This window comes from Castor canadensis, chromosome 2 (genome assembly GCF_047511655.1).
Source record: "Castor canadensis chromosome 2, mCasCan1.hap1v2, whole genome shotgun sequence".
Taxonomy (NCBI): domain Eukaryota; kingdom Metazoa; phylum Chordata; class Mammalia; order Rodentia; family Castoridae; genus Castor; species Castor canadensis.
In genome coordinates, this window is record NC_133387.1 from 89105213 (window position 1) to 89117987 (window position 12775).

At 42.1% G+C, this 12775-nt stretch overlaps 1 protein-coding gene across 14 annotated transcripts in view; it reads right to left on the bottom strand.

Moving 5' to 3' along the window:
- Positions 1 to 12775, bottom strand: part of Nod1 (nucleotide binding oligomerization domain containing 1) — a 45333-nt gene that overhangs the window by 21842 nt on the left and 10716 nt on the right. For all 14 annotated transcript variants that reach the window (XR_012445262.1, XR_012445263.1, XM_074065225.1 and 11 more), the window contains one exon: positions 712 to 1027. Coding sequence is in view for 12 of the 14 variants with exons in the window: in XM_074065225.1 (XP_073921326.1) it covers positions 712 to 912 (201 nt within the window). In the remaining 2 variants the exon portion in view is untranslated. The remainder of the gene's footprint in view (positions 1 to 711; positions 1028 to 12775) is intronic.

Genomic DNA, 12775 nt, shown 5'->3' on the forward strand with positions numbered 1-12775 from the left:
GCCGCATCCAGCCATGGAATTCTGTCTGCTTTATGTCTTGACCTAGCACTGTTGCCATCCAGGACTGGGTGTGCAGAGAAGGAAGCCACCCCTGAGGAGTGACGAGGGGGGCAGCTGGACCACCCAGTAAGAGATAGTAGACCCTCCTATGCATTATATGTTAAAATAGCCTTTTTATTAAAAATGCAGGGGAGAAAAACAAGAAAGGAGACCACAGCACAGCAGTGCTACTGGGCTTTCCCCTGAAAGTGTTCCAGTCTCTCTGAGCCCCCGCAGCACCCCTCACAAACAGGTGCTGTTGTTCCTATAAACAAGGAGTGATGGGTATTGATTTTATTTCTCAAACGATAACACCAAGCTGAGAGGAAGCATGGGAAATTCTTCATTCACCTTGGGATGTACTTGTACCCAAACCCAAGATGAAGTCCATCCCGAGACTTAGCCTGTTGTGAAGAGCCCTTGGGGAGTGAAGGCACTGAATGGCTCGGGACAGCAATGACAGCTGAGGTGGAAGAGCTTGCTATAGCCACATGCACAGAGGAGAACTGCTCGGTCATGCAGAGCCAGTAACTGGGGCATCATATTCTATCACGATCCCAGTGGGAGATTCTGCCAATCTCCTAAACTCCCTAACCCTTCACTCAGGTCAGTGTGAAGCTGCATCTGGCCATCTGAGTCTGCTTGCATCAGCCCCATCGCTCATCCCTGCACCTTGTCAGGCTGGGTGGGACAGGCACACACGATCTCCACATCTTCAGAGGACAGGTAGCCATTCTCCAGCAAGTTGTCCAGCAGACACTGTGTGTTACGGATGCGAGTGACCAGAAGTTCCCGGTGGATCTTCAGCAGTTTAATGTGGGATTGAGAATCTGCTGTGACGACTTGCATCTCATGATGGCCCTGCTTTTCCATGGTTAAAGTAGCGAGTGGCTACTTTCCCCAAATTCATCTTTGATTGCATGTGTGGTGCAGGCAGGCAATCAGGATTCAGAGCCACCTTCAGGGCCCCAGCCTCTCAGTGCAGCCCCTGAAGAGATAAATGACATTATCAACAAACAAACCCAGGGAGGGATCCCTCCTTGCCCCCCATCTCATATGGGTCCTGGAGTTTCTCTCCCTAGAGCAAGAGCTTGCCTGACTTTTATCTGAGATGCATTAAACAACAATAAAAAAATCATGATTTGATTCCTTCTGCTTGTGGGTTTTTGCATTGCTAGGATAGATGACCAGAGGTAACCAACTCTTGTTTACCGAAACTTCCTAATTATTATTATTTTTTTTAAAAAGCAAAAGTGTGCCCCAAAGCTAGACTGGAGAAGAATTACAGAGATGTACAACAAGGAGACTTGGTTGGATTGGAGATCTCTGCATCCTAGGAGCAAGCGAGCCCAGAACTGGGAGAGAATGGTGGGGATGATGGGATAGGGGGTCTGAGCATAAAATGGCCTGAGGAGAGAGACAGCCAGCACTAAGTTTCCTGTGGTAGCCAGAACCAAGGAACCTGGGACACAAATGAGCAATCAATGTCTTAGTCATTGCTGCCCCCCAGCCATGTCATCGGTGTGTGTGTGGGGGGGTGTCCCTTCCTGCTACAGCAGGGAAAGTAGCAGGGAAAGTGGGGAAAGTAGCCATTCCATACAAGCACCATGAGAAAGGAAGAAGTAATGGCTACCCATAGAGAGAGGGACAGAGGGAACTTGGCCTGGAGTTGTCAGGGTCTCTCCCCAGAACCCTTGAAAATTTCATACATGTGCTGAACTTATCTGGGGGAGCAGAGACCCAAACTAATTAATTAATTTTTATTATAAAAAAATAACTTCAGTTCAGAGACGGGAGTGTGGTTCAAGTAGTAGAGTGCCTGCCTAGCCAATACAAGGCCCTGAGTTGAAACTCCTGATCTCCAAATTGCCCCAGTTTGCTTTCTTGTAAGAAGAGGAACATGCTACGATTCTTCAGATACTTCTTTCATCATCCTGAGTGTAGAAGGAATCATAATCTTGGAAGTAGAAAGATCTTGAAGCAGCCACATCACCCTTTGTCTAAGTAGGAAAATCCAAGCATTTCAGAGCGAATGTTTACAAATTTTTGTTGTTGTTATTGTTGTTGAGCTCAAAAAACCACAGCCCTCCAAACACTGTCAGGATTGTTACGCTCATGAACCCACTCCTGTGAACCCTTGAGTCCGATGGTTCCCAAACATGTTTTTCCAGCAACTTATATGTGAACTTCTGCTCTAACACACTCCATTTTCTTTCTTTCTTTCTTTTTTGGTGGTACTGGGGCTTGAACTCAGGACATTACACTTGCTAGGCAGGTGCTCTGCCACATGAGCCACTCTGCCAGCCCCTCATTTTCTCTTCTTTTACTTACCAAATTGCTAAATCTCTATGGAGAGTTTCAGCTGGACCCCACCCAAAAACTTTCACAAACTGAGTGATTAAGCAAATGATAATGTTCTCAGCAACAGAGGCCGAGAGGCCCTTATCTCAGGAGTTCGTGTAAATCTATTAGTTGTGAGCACAGCCCTTTCCACTGTGCCTTACTTTGTGACCCACTTTAAAGGGGTCACAGGTTTAGAAAAGTGATTCCCTTAAGGCACATCAATTGACAACATTAAACTTAAATTAGTGGTTAGTAATGCCTTTTTGAGTTTCTGGTGTCATTCTTTGAAGGAAGTCAACATATTTTAGTACAACACTGTCCCCTCAAATCTTTAATTTCTTTATGGAATCTGAAAATTTTTAAAAGAAATGTTTTTTTATTTTTATTTTTTTTAAATGCTATGGGACTGACTGGGAAATGAATGAGCGAAAATAGTGACAGGATAGTTTCAGAACTATCCTGATCCAGAACCCCAAAATCTTGGAGTTCTCCCCGTAACTTCATCTTTTTTTTTTTTCATTTTTCTTTTATTATTCATATGTGCATACAAGGTTTGGGTCATTTCTCCCCCCTGCCCCCACCCCCTCCCTTACCACCCACTCCACCCCCTCCCTCCCCCCCCAATACCCAGCAGAAACTATTTTGCCCTTATTTCTAATCTTGTTGTAGAGAGAGTATAAGCAATAATAGGAAGGGACAAGGGGTTTTGCTGGTTGAGATAAGGATAGCTATACAGGGCATTGACTCACATTGATTTCCTGTGCGTGGGTGTTACCTTCTAGGTTAATTCTTTTTAATCTAACCTTTTCTCTAGTTCCTGGTCCCCTTTTCCTATTGGCCTCAGTTGCTTTAAGGTATCTGCTTTAGTTTCTCTGCGTTAAGGGCAACAAATGCTAGCTAGTTTTTTAGGTGTCTTACCTATCCTCACCCCTCCCTTGTGTGCTCTCGCTTTTATCATGTGCTGAAAGTCCAATCCCCTTGTTGTCCCGTAACTTCATCTTTAAGGACAGTGTCTTCTAAGTGTCACTCATTTGGGTGCCACGTCATTTGTTTTGTTGTTGCTATGACTGAGTCTCACCTGTACTTTTAAAAGCTTTTTCCTTTAAATGGAGTTTTTAAAACTCTGATAGATCAATTTCAAGGGAAATTTTATGTCATCACTGGAAATAGAAAAATATATGTCATTTGCAATGAAGAGTTACACAAAAGTGAGTTCACCAGCAATAAAACAGTGCACCCATCTTCCAGCTGGTAAGGCTGCTTGGAAAGGCTCAGAGTTTTCCCTGTAGGCATTTGAGAGACATGGAGACAGAATAGCACGTTGGGAGCCCTTTTTTGTAAGATAATCAGAAGTCTGACAAAGCTGGGGAGGAAGACACTCTCTCCCTTAGTGACTCAGCATGTTTGAAAGCCACGCTTTGCTTTCCTCTTTGGGAAGCCGGGAATGGGGTTACACAACTTTCTTCATTCCTCCTCTCCTCAGCCTCATCGGTCCTCCATGAAGCTTCCATATACTCACTGCTTCTGTCTGTTCCATGTTCCTGATTCCCACAAAACAGTCATCTGTCTTCCCAGATTTTTCCTATATGACCAGCACACACATCTCCACCTCTTGCCATCAAAGGCGGAAATTTAAGGAAACTTTCTCCTGATTTCTGGCTACCTAAACAAAGCAGTACACTACATGTCAGCCCAATGGTGACATGTGCTTTCCAGAGACCTGGTTTGGGATTTAATTAGGTGTGCAGCTAACTCAATTCAGCAGGAACTCAAGGGGTGGCTGTCAGAAGGGCAAACAAAGAAGCTGAACACTGCCCTGGTAAACAGAGTCCAAGGGCAGACCAAATCCATGCCTTAGAACACTGCAGAGAGATCCAAATTTCATGAGCATCTGTTACTAGAAACACCAGGCAGCCAGGGGCCTCCTGGCTCTGAGTGGAGAGCCATACTGTCTTCACCTGGCAGAGGTGGGTCCTGTGGGACAGGGAAAGGGGAAAAGGAAGGGGAAGAAGAAAGGAAGACCAAGGGTGGGCAGGACAGGCTTCTGGGAACTGGGCCTGCTGTGTGGACTGAGGTTCTTCCAGGCTGATGATGTGGCACAGTAAGAACAGAAGTTAGAGGGTGATCCTGGTGAGGCAACTCCGGGAAACAATGAAATGACCAAGAGGAAAAAAAATCAAGTCCATGGAGGTGGCCAGAAAACAAGATGTCCTACAGAATATGAGATGGAATGCCAAATGGGATAACAAAGCAGAAAAGATAGGGCATGGTAAGCCCACTGTCTAAAATCATGTCTGAGGCAAAGGCAGGTGGGGTAGAGCCTATTGGTGGGGAGGGAGTCCCTGAGGGAGCCAGGAGGCAGTGCTAAATGGACATTCCCATCTCCCCTTCTTCCTGTCTTTTTTTTTTTTTTTTGAGAAGAAGGTTGGTCTTGAACTGCTGGGCTCATGATCCTCCCACTTCAATGTGCCCAGTAGCTAGGTGCACTGTGCCACCATGCCTGGCTCTTTTTGGCTTTCTGATCTGCCTTCAGAAAGGTTTAACTCCCAGGGCCAATTCACCACTCCAGGCTCCTTGTGGAAACTGGTACCTAGGTTCCATCTGACAAAATAACAGAGCTCAAAGAGAAGATTCAGGAGAGTTGCTCTGACAAATGAAGTGGGATGAGAAAAGGGCAATCACTGAAAGGAGAAAAGAAGTAGACAGACAAGAAAAGAGTAATTTTTTGAGATGGGGTCTCATAGGTGTGAAAATTTTTTGAGATGGGGTCTCATAGGTGTGAACCACCACGCCAGGCTTGAAGAGAATAATTTTATAAGACAATAGAATAGCACAGTTTAGTTAAGATAATACATAAATCTCATGGTGATTTTAAGTTTGCTAGTGGCCACATTAATAAGAGTTAAAGCAAACAGGTGAAATAATTTTTTAAGATGGTTTTACTAGTTTATACTAATTATACAAAATAATGTTTTCATTATGACATTTTCATACATGTATGTAATGTACAAATTCAGCTCCCATTACCCTCTCTTGTTCCACTCCCCCTCTAGCTGATCCCCCTCCTCTTCCCAAATAGTCTCCTTTACACTTTCATGTAAAGGAGAAAATATGTGATATTTGTCTTTCTGAGTCTGACTCATTTCACTTAACATGTTCTCCAATTCCATCCATTTTCCTGCAAAGGACATAATTTAGTTCTTTATGGCAGAATAATATTCCATCGTGTACATATGCCACATTTGTTTTATCTATTTATCCATTGGTAGGCATGTAGGCTGATCTGTAACTTGGCTATTGTGAATGGTGCAGCAATTAACATGGGTTTATTGTATGCTGACTTGGATTCTTTTAGGTATCCAGGAGTAATGTGACTGTTTCATATGGTCATTCCATTTTTAGTTTTTTGAAGAAGCTCCATGCTGATTTCTATAGTGGCTGGGCTAATTTACATTCCCATCAACAGTGTAAAGGGTTTCTTTAAACAAGAGAAACTAATTTTTAATGAGATATTTCATTTTGCTCAATATGTTCAAAATATTACTTCAGTGTGTCATCAGTGTAAACTCTATGAAGGAAATATTTTGCATTCAGTTTTTTTTATAACAAGGCTTTGAAATATAGTATCTTTCTTTTACATCACATCTCCATTGGATTAACTACATTTCAGTAGCCACATATTAGACACAACTTTGCAGTTTTATATACTTGCAAACATTAGAAAGGTACAAACATGCTCTTGAAAGTAAAGTAAGACAGAGACTCTCATACACCTCCGATAGGAAGGTGACCTGGTGGAGCCCTCCTGGAAAGCCATTTGACAGTGAAGCCAGACAGCAGGATCTTATGTCATAGAAACAGTAGAAATGAGACCAAGAAACCATTACAAAAACAGGACAGGCAAGGCTTCTCTATTGGAACTTCAGCTGACCAACTTGGTTAGGCTGCTCTCTCAACAAAGGGAACAGCTGGCTTTTATTGATTTTTCTGGGGAGGACTAACTAATGTTTTGTACTTTTTCATTGTCTGTGGATACAGTTTCAAAAGATGTTTTTCTTCTTCTGCACAAACATCCTGGCCTTGAGGTTTGCGTGTGACTTAACCCAAGAAATGCCAAGTCGCTCTTAGAGCTGGCGACATCATCTTGCATAAGTGACCTGGCATCCTGGCTTCTAGCCCTAATGGTAAGACTAAATGGACTATAGCAGCTTCAACAGGCAATAGGCCAAGTTAATGCTATGTAAGTCTTGACACACATTTTAAAATGATCAACATGTCTATATACAGAGTGCAGTAGAATCTGACCTCAAGGTTCAGAAGCAAAGGGGACAGATGTGAGATGAAGACAGAAATGCCAAGCCTTTTATTCCATTTTAGTCACCCATCAGACACCTGTAGGCTCCAGTGAACATTCAGTGTTTTAGCAAAAGTGGCTTTCAAGTCCCTACAAAGTAACTTAGGCAACTGTTATCATAGCCCACACAGCAGAGACGTTATCTACACCAAAGTTAGTGGGAACTTAAAATAAATTGCATGGCTGTTTGACCTCCAGAATTCATTATTTTTAAATCAACTAAGAGCGAGTGCTGTGATTTTGCTCTGACAAAATTCTCAGGGCTTTTTGGGATGAGGTTTTTCCTCAGTAAAAATCCCCCCTTTGCCTTTGCTTACTTCTTAATCTTAAGCGATTTGTGATCTTCTACAGGTCATCTGTGTGGCCATCTGCTGTGGCTGTCCAAAAGGCTCCCAGTCTGTAAATATTCTGGCTTTATGGCCTCATCTGGTATTTTATGACAAAGCCATTAAGACAGCACAAGGATGCAGGCAGAAGAAAACACATATTGTGATTTTAATGAACAGGTAACAGGTTAAGGGCCCAGATTTAATTTGCCTTTTGTCCCTTTGCGATGATCCCTACCTATCTCAGCAGGACATACCAATAGCCTGAGAAGAGTCTCTTTAGGAACTTCTTCTAGAAATAGGTCTTTGAAAAGAATTGGAGGTTCTGACAGGTTTGAGGTTTTTCACTGCAGGGCCTTTGTCGAGGTAGGGTCTTGCTGTGTAGCTCAAACTGGCCTCAAACTCTGATCCTCCTACCTCGGTCTCCTGAGTGCTGGGTTTACAGGTATGTACTATCCTGTTGGCTTGTTTTGCTCCTATGAAAAAGCACCTTGTAGTTCCCCAGAGCACAGCTGTAGGTGAATGGATCAAAAAAGTATGGTATAGCCATACAAGAGGGTACTAGTCAACAGTAAATTCAAATGAAATTACAATACAGCATGAATGTCACACATGTTAGGCTGAGAGAAACTAGACTCAAAATAGGAGAACATAATATAGGATTCTATGCATATGATTCAAAAAATCAGATTGGTGATTTCCTAAAGTTGATGGGAGTTGGTGGGAACATTGACTGCAAAGAGAAACAAGGGAAATTTGTGCAAGCATAGAAATATTCTGTTCTTGAGTGGAGTACTATGAGTGTCTGGTGTGTATGTCTGTCATATGTATGTGCGTATGTATTTAAATACAGCCAACTCTCCTTATCTGTGGGTTCCACATCCTCAGAATCAACCAACTGTGAATCAGCAACATCCAGGGAAAAAATTATGCCTGACTGAACAGACTGAACATGTATAGATTTCTTGTCATTATTCCCCAAACAACACAGTACAGCATTTACATTCGATTGGGTATACAACGGATCTAGAGGTGATTTAAAGTATATAGGAAGATGTCATAGGTTATATGCAAATACACTGCCATTTGTATAAGGGATGTCAGCATCCTCACTTTGTGTTATCCTTGAAGGATCCTGGAACCATTGCCTGCAGACACTGTAGAAAGTGTCCATAATACATATACTGGTCAAAATATGTCAAAGGCCCTCACCCTGTACACTTAAAATATGTGAGTGTTAAATGAAATTATACTTCAGTCAAGTTCATTTATTTTTGAGACAGGGTCTCACTATGTAGCCCAGACTGGCCTCAAACTTGAGATCCTCCTGACTCTTTTTCCAAGTGCTGGGATTATAGGTGTGCTACCATGCTTCACTAAAAGTATTATTTTTTATTAGATGATAATAATTCAAAGATTCCAAGTTTTAATTTCTAAGATTGCTGAAAAGAGCAATGGAAGACAATAGAAACAGGAAATGGATAATAAATATGCTTCTTTCCAATAGACACCAGAGAGAAAAAAATATAAAATAGGCAAGATAAAAAACAAAACAGACAATAGGTAAACCCAAATATATTAGTAATTAAATTGAACATGAATGGTGTAAATACACCAATTGCTTGGCTGACTTAGTAGACAAAAAACTTATGCTAGTTAAGCAGACATATCTTAAATAAAATAAGAGAGTTTAATTCATTTATTTATTCACTTATTATTAGCAAGAGGAAGGATATACTATATGTAAACTAAAGGAAACCTGTCATAACCATGTTAAAATTAAAGTAGAATTTAAGAATTTCATAATGATAAAAACAAGCAGTTCTTCAGGATGATACAAAAATTTTCATTTGTATGTACCTACTAATATATTTCCAAGTATACAATGCAAAAATTGACAAAAATAAAAGAAGCAGCCAAATCCAGAATCATAGTCAAGGACTGTAATATATTTTTCAGAATAACTGAAAGAACAGGAAGACCAAACAAAGAAACCCAGGAAGAATTTAGAGGTTGTTCACAATTAACAAGGTTACATTAGGGGCATCAACAGCTGCAGAATGCCTGGCGTGTTGAGTGCACAGGAAGGGTTTTCAAAACCAACTGTATTGCAAGTTCTTAACAAACTTCAAAGGACTGAAATCATTCAGACTATGTTTTCTGACCATGATAGAATTAAGTTTAAAATTAGTAATAAAAGGACACCGAGAAAATCCCCAAATTTACAGGTCAAGGAAAAAAATAAAATGGAAATGAGGAAATATTTTGAACTGTGTGACAATTAAAAGATAGCACATCAAAATTTGTGGGAAACAAAGTCACAGAAATATGTAGCCTTACATGCACATATTAGAAGAGAAAAAAGTGAATCATGTTGCTGTGTATGTTTTTAACATATTATACCATAAATCTTTGCTCTTGTTCATAAATGTCTTGAAAAGTTATTTAAGGAATATGTGAAATTTCATCACATATGGATGGCAATCATGAGTCAGACATATGGTCATATAAACAAATACTGACACTAAAAAAAAAGAAGGAAATTCGCATTGTGATTATTGAGTGATGTGGTTACAGGTGTTTTCTTATCACTTTGATTTTTGGGATGCATATTCCAAATTGTCTAAAAACAATTTTTGTGAATGGGGTGAACCCTGTAATGGAGGGTGGTCTACATCTGCCAATAACCAGGGGGAGGCAAGTGAGGCTTTGCCACTGACCTGTTCACTGTCAGGCAGCATCACCACCCCAGATAAGGTCACTGGGACCCATCAGAGAAATGATCCTAGAAGGGAGAGAAACTCTTAGGAGGAGACTGACTTCCTGTTTTGTCCCCTAATCAAGGGGCAGGGGGAGGAGGGGGAGCAGTGAAACCACAGGCACGCTTTCAACCTTACTTCTGAGGAGGGTTATTTTCTTTCTCCACTACCCCAGGGCACCCTGAAGAAGATGTGCATCCTCTTAATTGAGATGCCAAAATAAAAAGCATTTTAGAAAGATGTTCTCCAGATTCCTTTCTATTTATAATAACTTTTCTGGTAAGTAAAAACACAATACCTGGTCATGGTAGAAAATTTGTGAAATGAAAAGAAAAAAGAATAGAGAAAAAAAATAACTCACCTATCAACCCCATGCAACACTACTTTTAACATTTAACTTTCACCTGGATGCATTTGTGTGGATACTGGTACCTCCTAGCTCAGCACCCTCTAGCAGCTGTCATTACCCAGTCATGGTCTGCCTCAATGTGACCTGAAGAATGGCTGCCAGGTGGCGGGCAGGGGAGGGGAGCAGTTGGGGAGCAGTCCCAGCCTTATACATTCCTTCTACAGAAATCCATGAAGCACTTGCTCACGACCAGCCCTGATAATTGCTGAGCACTTTGGTTGGGGACCCATGTTGACCTCATGCTTTACCTACACTGCAAGAGGCAGGATAAACTAGTGGTTAGATGTACCATCTCTGGAGCCCTCTGAAGCTGAGTTCATACCTGATGGCACAGGTCATTGTTACTACCACTTTACAAATGAGGAAACTGAGGCAGAAGGAGATTGAGTAATATTCTGCTCTCACAGGGTTATAACTAGGCAAGACACACAGACCTCAAATCAGGAATTCCACATGCAGTGAGCCTGGGAGATGGAATGAGAAATGCAGACTGAGTCCCGAGAGTCTGGAGCTCTCCTGAGGGCTTCCCTGGGCTCCAGTCACCATGATCACAAAGCTGTCTGCCCCACAGGAGCCCTCTGTACTGGAAGGTGAAGGGGAGATGTGTTACAGCCTGTCTCTCTCTCTCTCTCTCTCTCTCTCTCGGAGTTTGAATTTGAGCACTCAAAGGGACACTGAATCCCAGTAGCTCACAGCACATGAGTAGTGGCCAAACGGTCTCTACAGCTAACTCAGGCTTGGCACCCCTTTATTCTGTGTGTCCTTATAATAACCCCATGAACAGATAATCTCAGTGTGCCCTTGTTCCCTGCAGCCTGGAAAACATTAGCAAACACAGCCCTGTTAGCAGGAGCTTTGTTCTGTGCAAAACCATCCAGCAAAGTCTGTAGGCAGAGGTCGCCCCGCCTAGAGTGTGACCATGACTTCTGACCCCCCAGGACCAGCAGACAGAATCTGGCCTCTATCCAGCTGAAGGGGGCTGTGTGGAGAAGAGAAACCCCAAGGAAGTCATTTCCCGTCATCCCCATTGGCCTTATGATGTCACTCTTTTCTTGTTGGGAATCATTCTTTTTCAACTATATGTATTTCAAAATAAATGATCCAGCTTTTTGCAAACTGGTGTTGCAAAACCAGCAGATATGATTCCAAACGGATCTGAGTCCTATTCCGGAAAAACATTCTTTAATAATGTAGCAAATGCTAATTTAGGGTTATGACCCAGACATTTCTGGCTTTTTTTTTTTTTTTTTTTAACAGTGAGCTCTATCTATATAGTCAGGCCGTTCTGCAAGCATTTCTGCTGTGGACACTTTCTGCACAGAGGTTGAGAACAAAAAGAAAAGTAAACAAAGGCAAGGCTTTGGAATCCGGCCACTCCATCCACCCTTGCCCCTGTCCTGCCTCTCCCTCCTCAAGCTCTTTTCTTGGGTAGTGAGCTCCCAAACGCCCTGCTGTCCAGGAACCCTGGCCACCACAGGAAAAGCCCAGTGATTTTATATGCACAGAAAAGTGTGGCTTCAGAGACAGGACTTCTCTGATCTCAGCACAGTTTTCACAGACTTTCCCACACCTTTCTCAAATATCAGCACACTGGTAAAAGTGTGCTGTTCACTAAATAGCTCAGATGTCTCTCCCAGGGCCTCGGTTTCCCTCCCACTCTCTTGCTCTGACTCAGGAACTGGGAGGAGAAGTGGAGTGAGTCAGTGGGCCACAGCAGTGGGCATCACTGCAGAGTGTCAGCATGCTCCTGTCTGTTCCTTCTGGAACCATGGCCAGCACCATGAAAGACAGTGCTGCTCCATCAGACAAGGCCACAAAATAAGTACGATGAGTGGAGCTTCTTGTCAACTCATGATGAACTTGAATGTGAGTAAGAGACTAACCATGCTTGTTTGAGACTCATGTGCTGAGACTTTTGAATTATCTGTCACCACAGCACAACCTTGCCCAATAATTTGACTGGCACAAACACTGTAGATAAGAAAGGCACTCAACACTTGAGGTAAATCTGATGGGTTTGTAGGTGGGATCATGAGTTCAAGGTCAGACTGGGTAACAGAGCAAGACCCTCTCTAAAAAATAAAAGAACAAAACCAAAAACCCCCACATACATATACACCTTATCACTAAAGACAAACACACAATAACATCTGTAGAAAAGCCAGAACTTGCCATGTACAATATGTGGTTCCAAACTATTCTGCCCTTCATAGTCCTAGACAATAGAAACAAATGATTGGATTTTATTTATTGAAGTAAAATAAATCAGAACCATCATCTCTGCCTGCTTTATGTAGGTGTCTGACCACCTCAGAGTTGGTATTGTCCAGATGGCAAAATGCCAATTAGAACATTCTGGCTCCATCATCTTGACTGTAACCCCTGGCATAATTTGAACACATATATCCCAAGTGCTGAAGATCATATCTGAATTCTGCGTTAGGAAGCTACTTGTGTCTTGACTAAGATTCATTCTGCTGAATTTGATCCACAGCCTCTGCCTCAGAGAAGTTTTACAAGTGCTGAAGAGAACTCTACGGTTTCT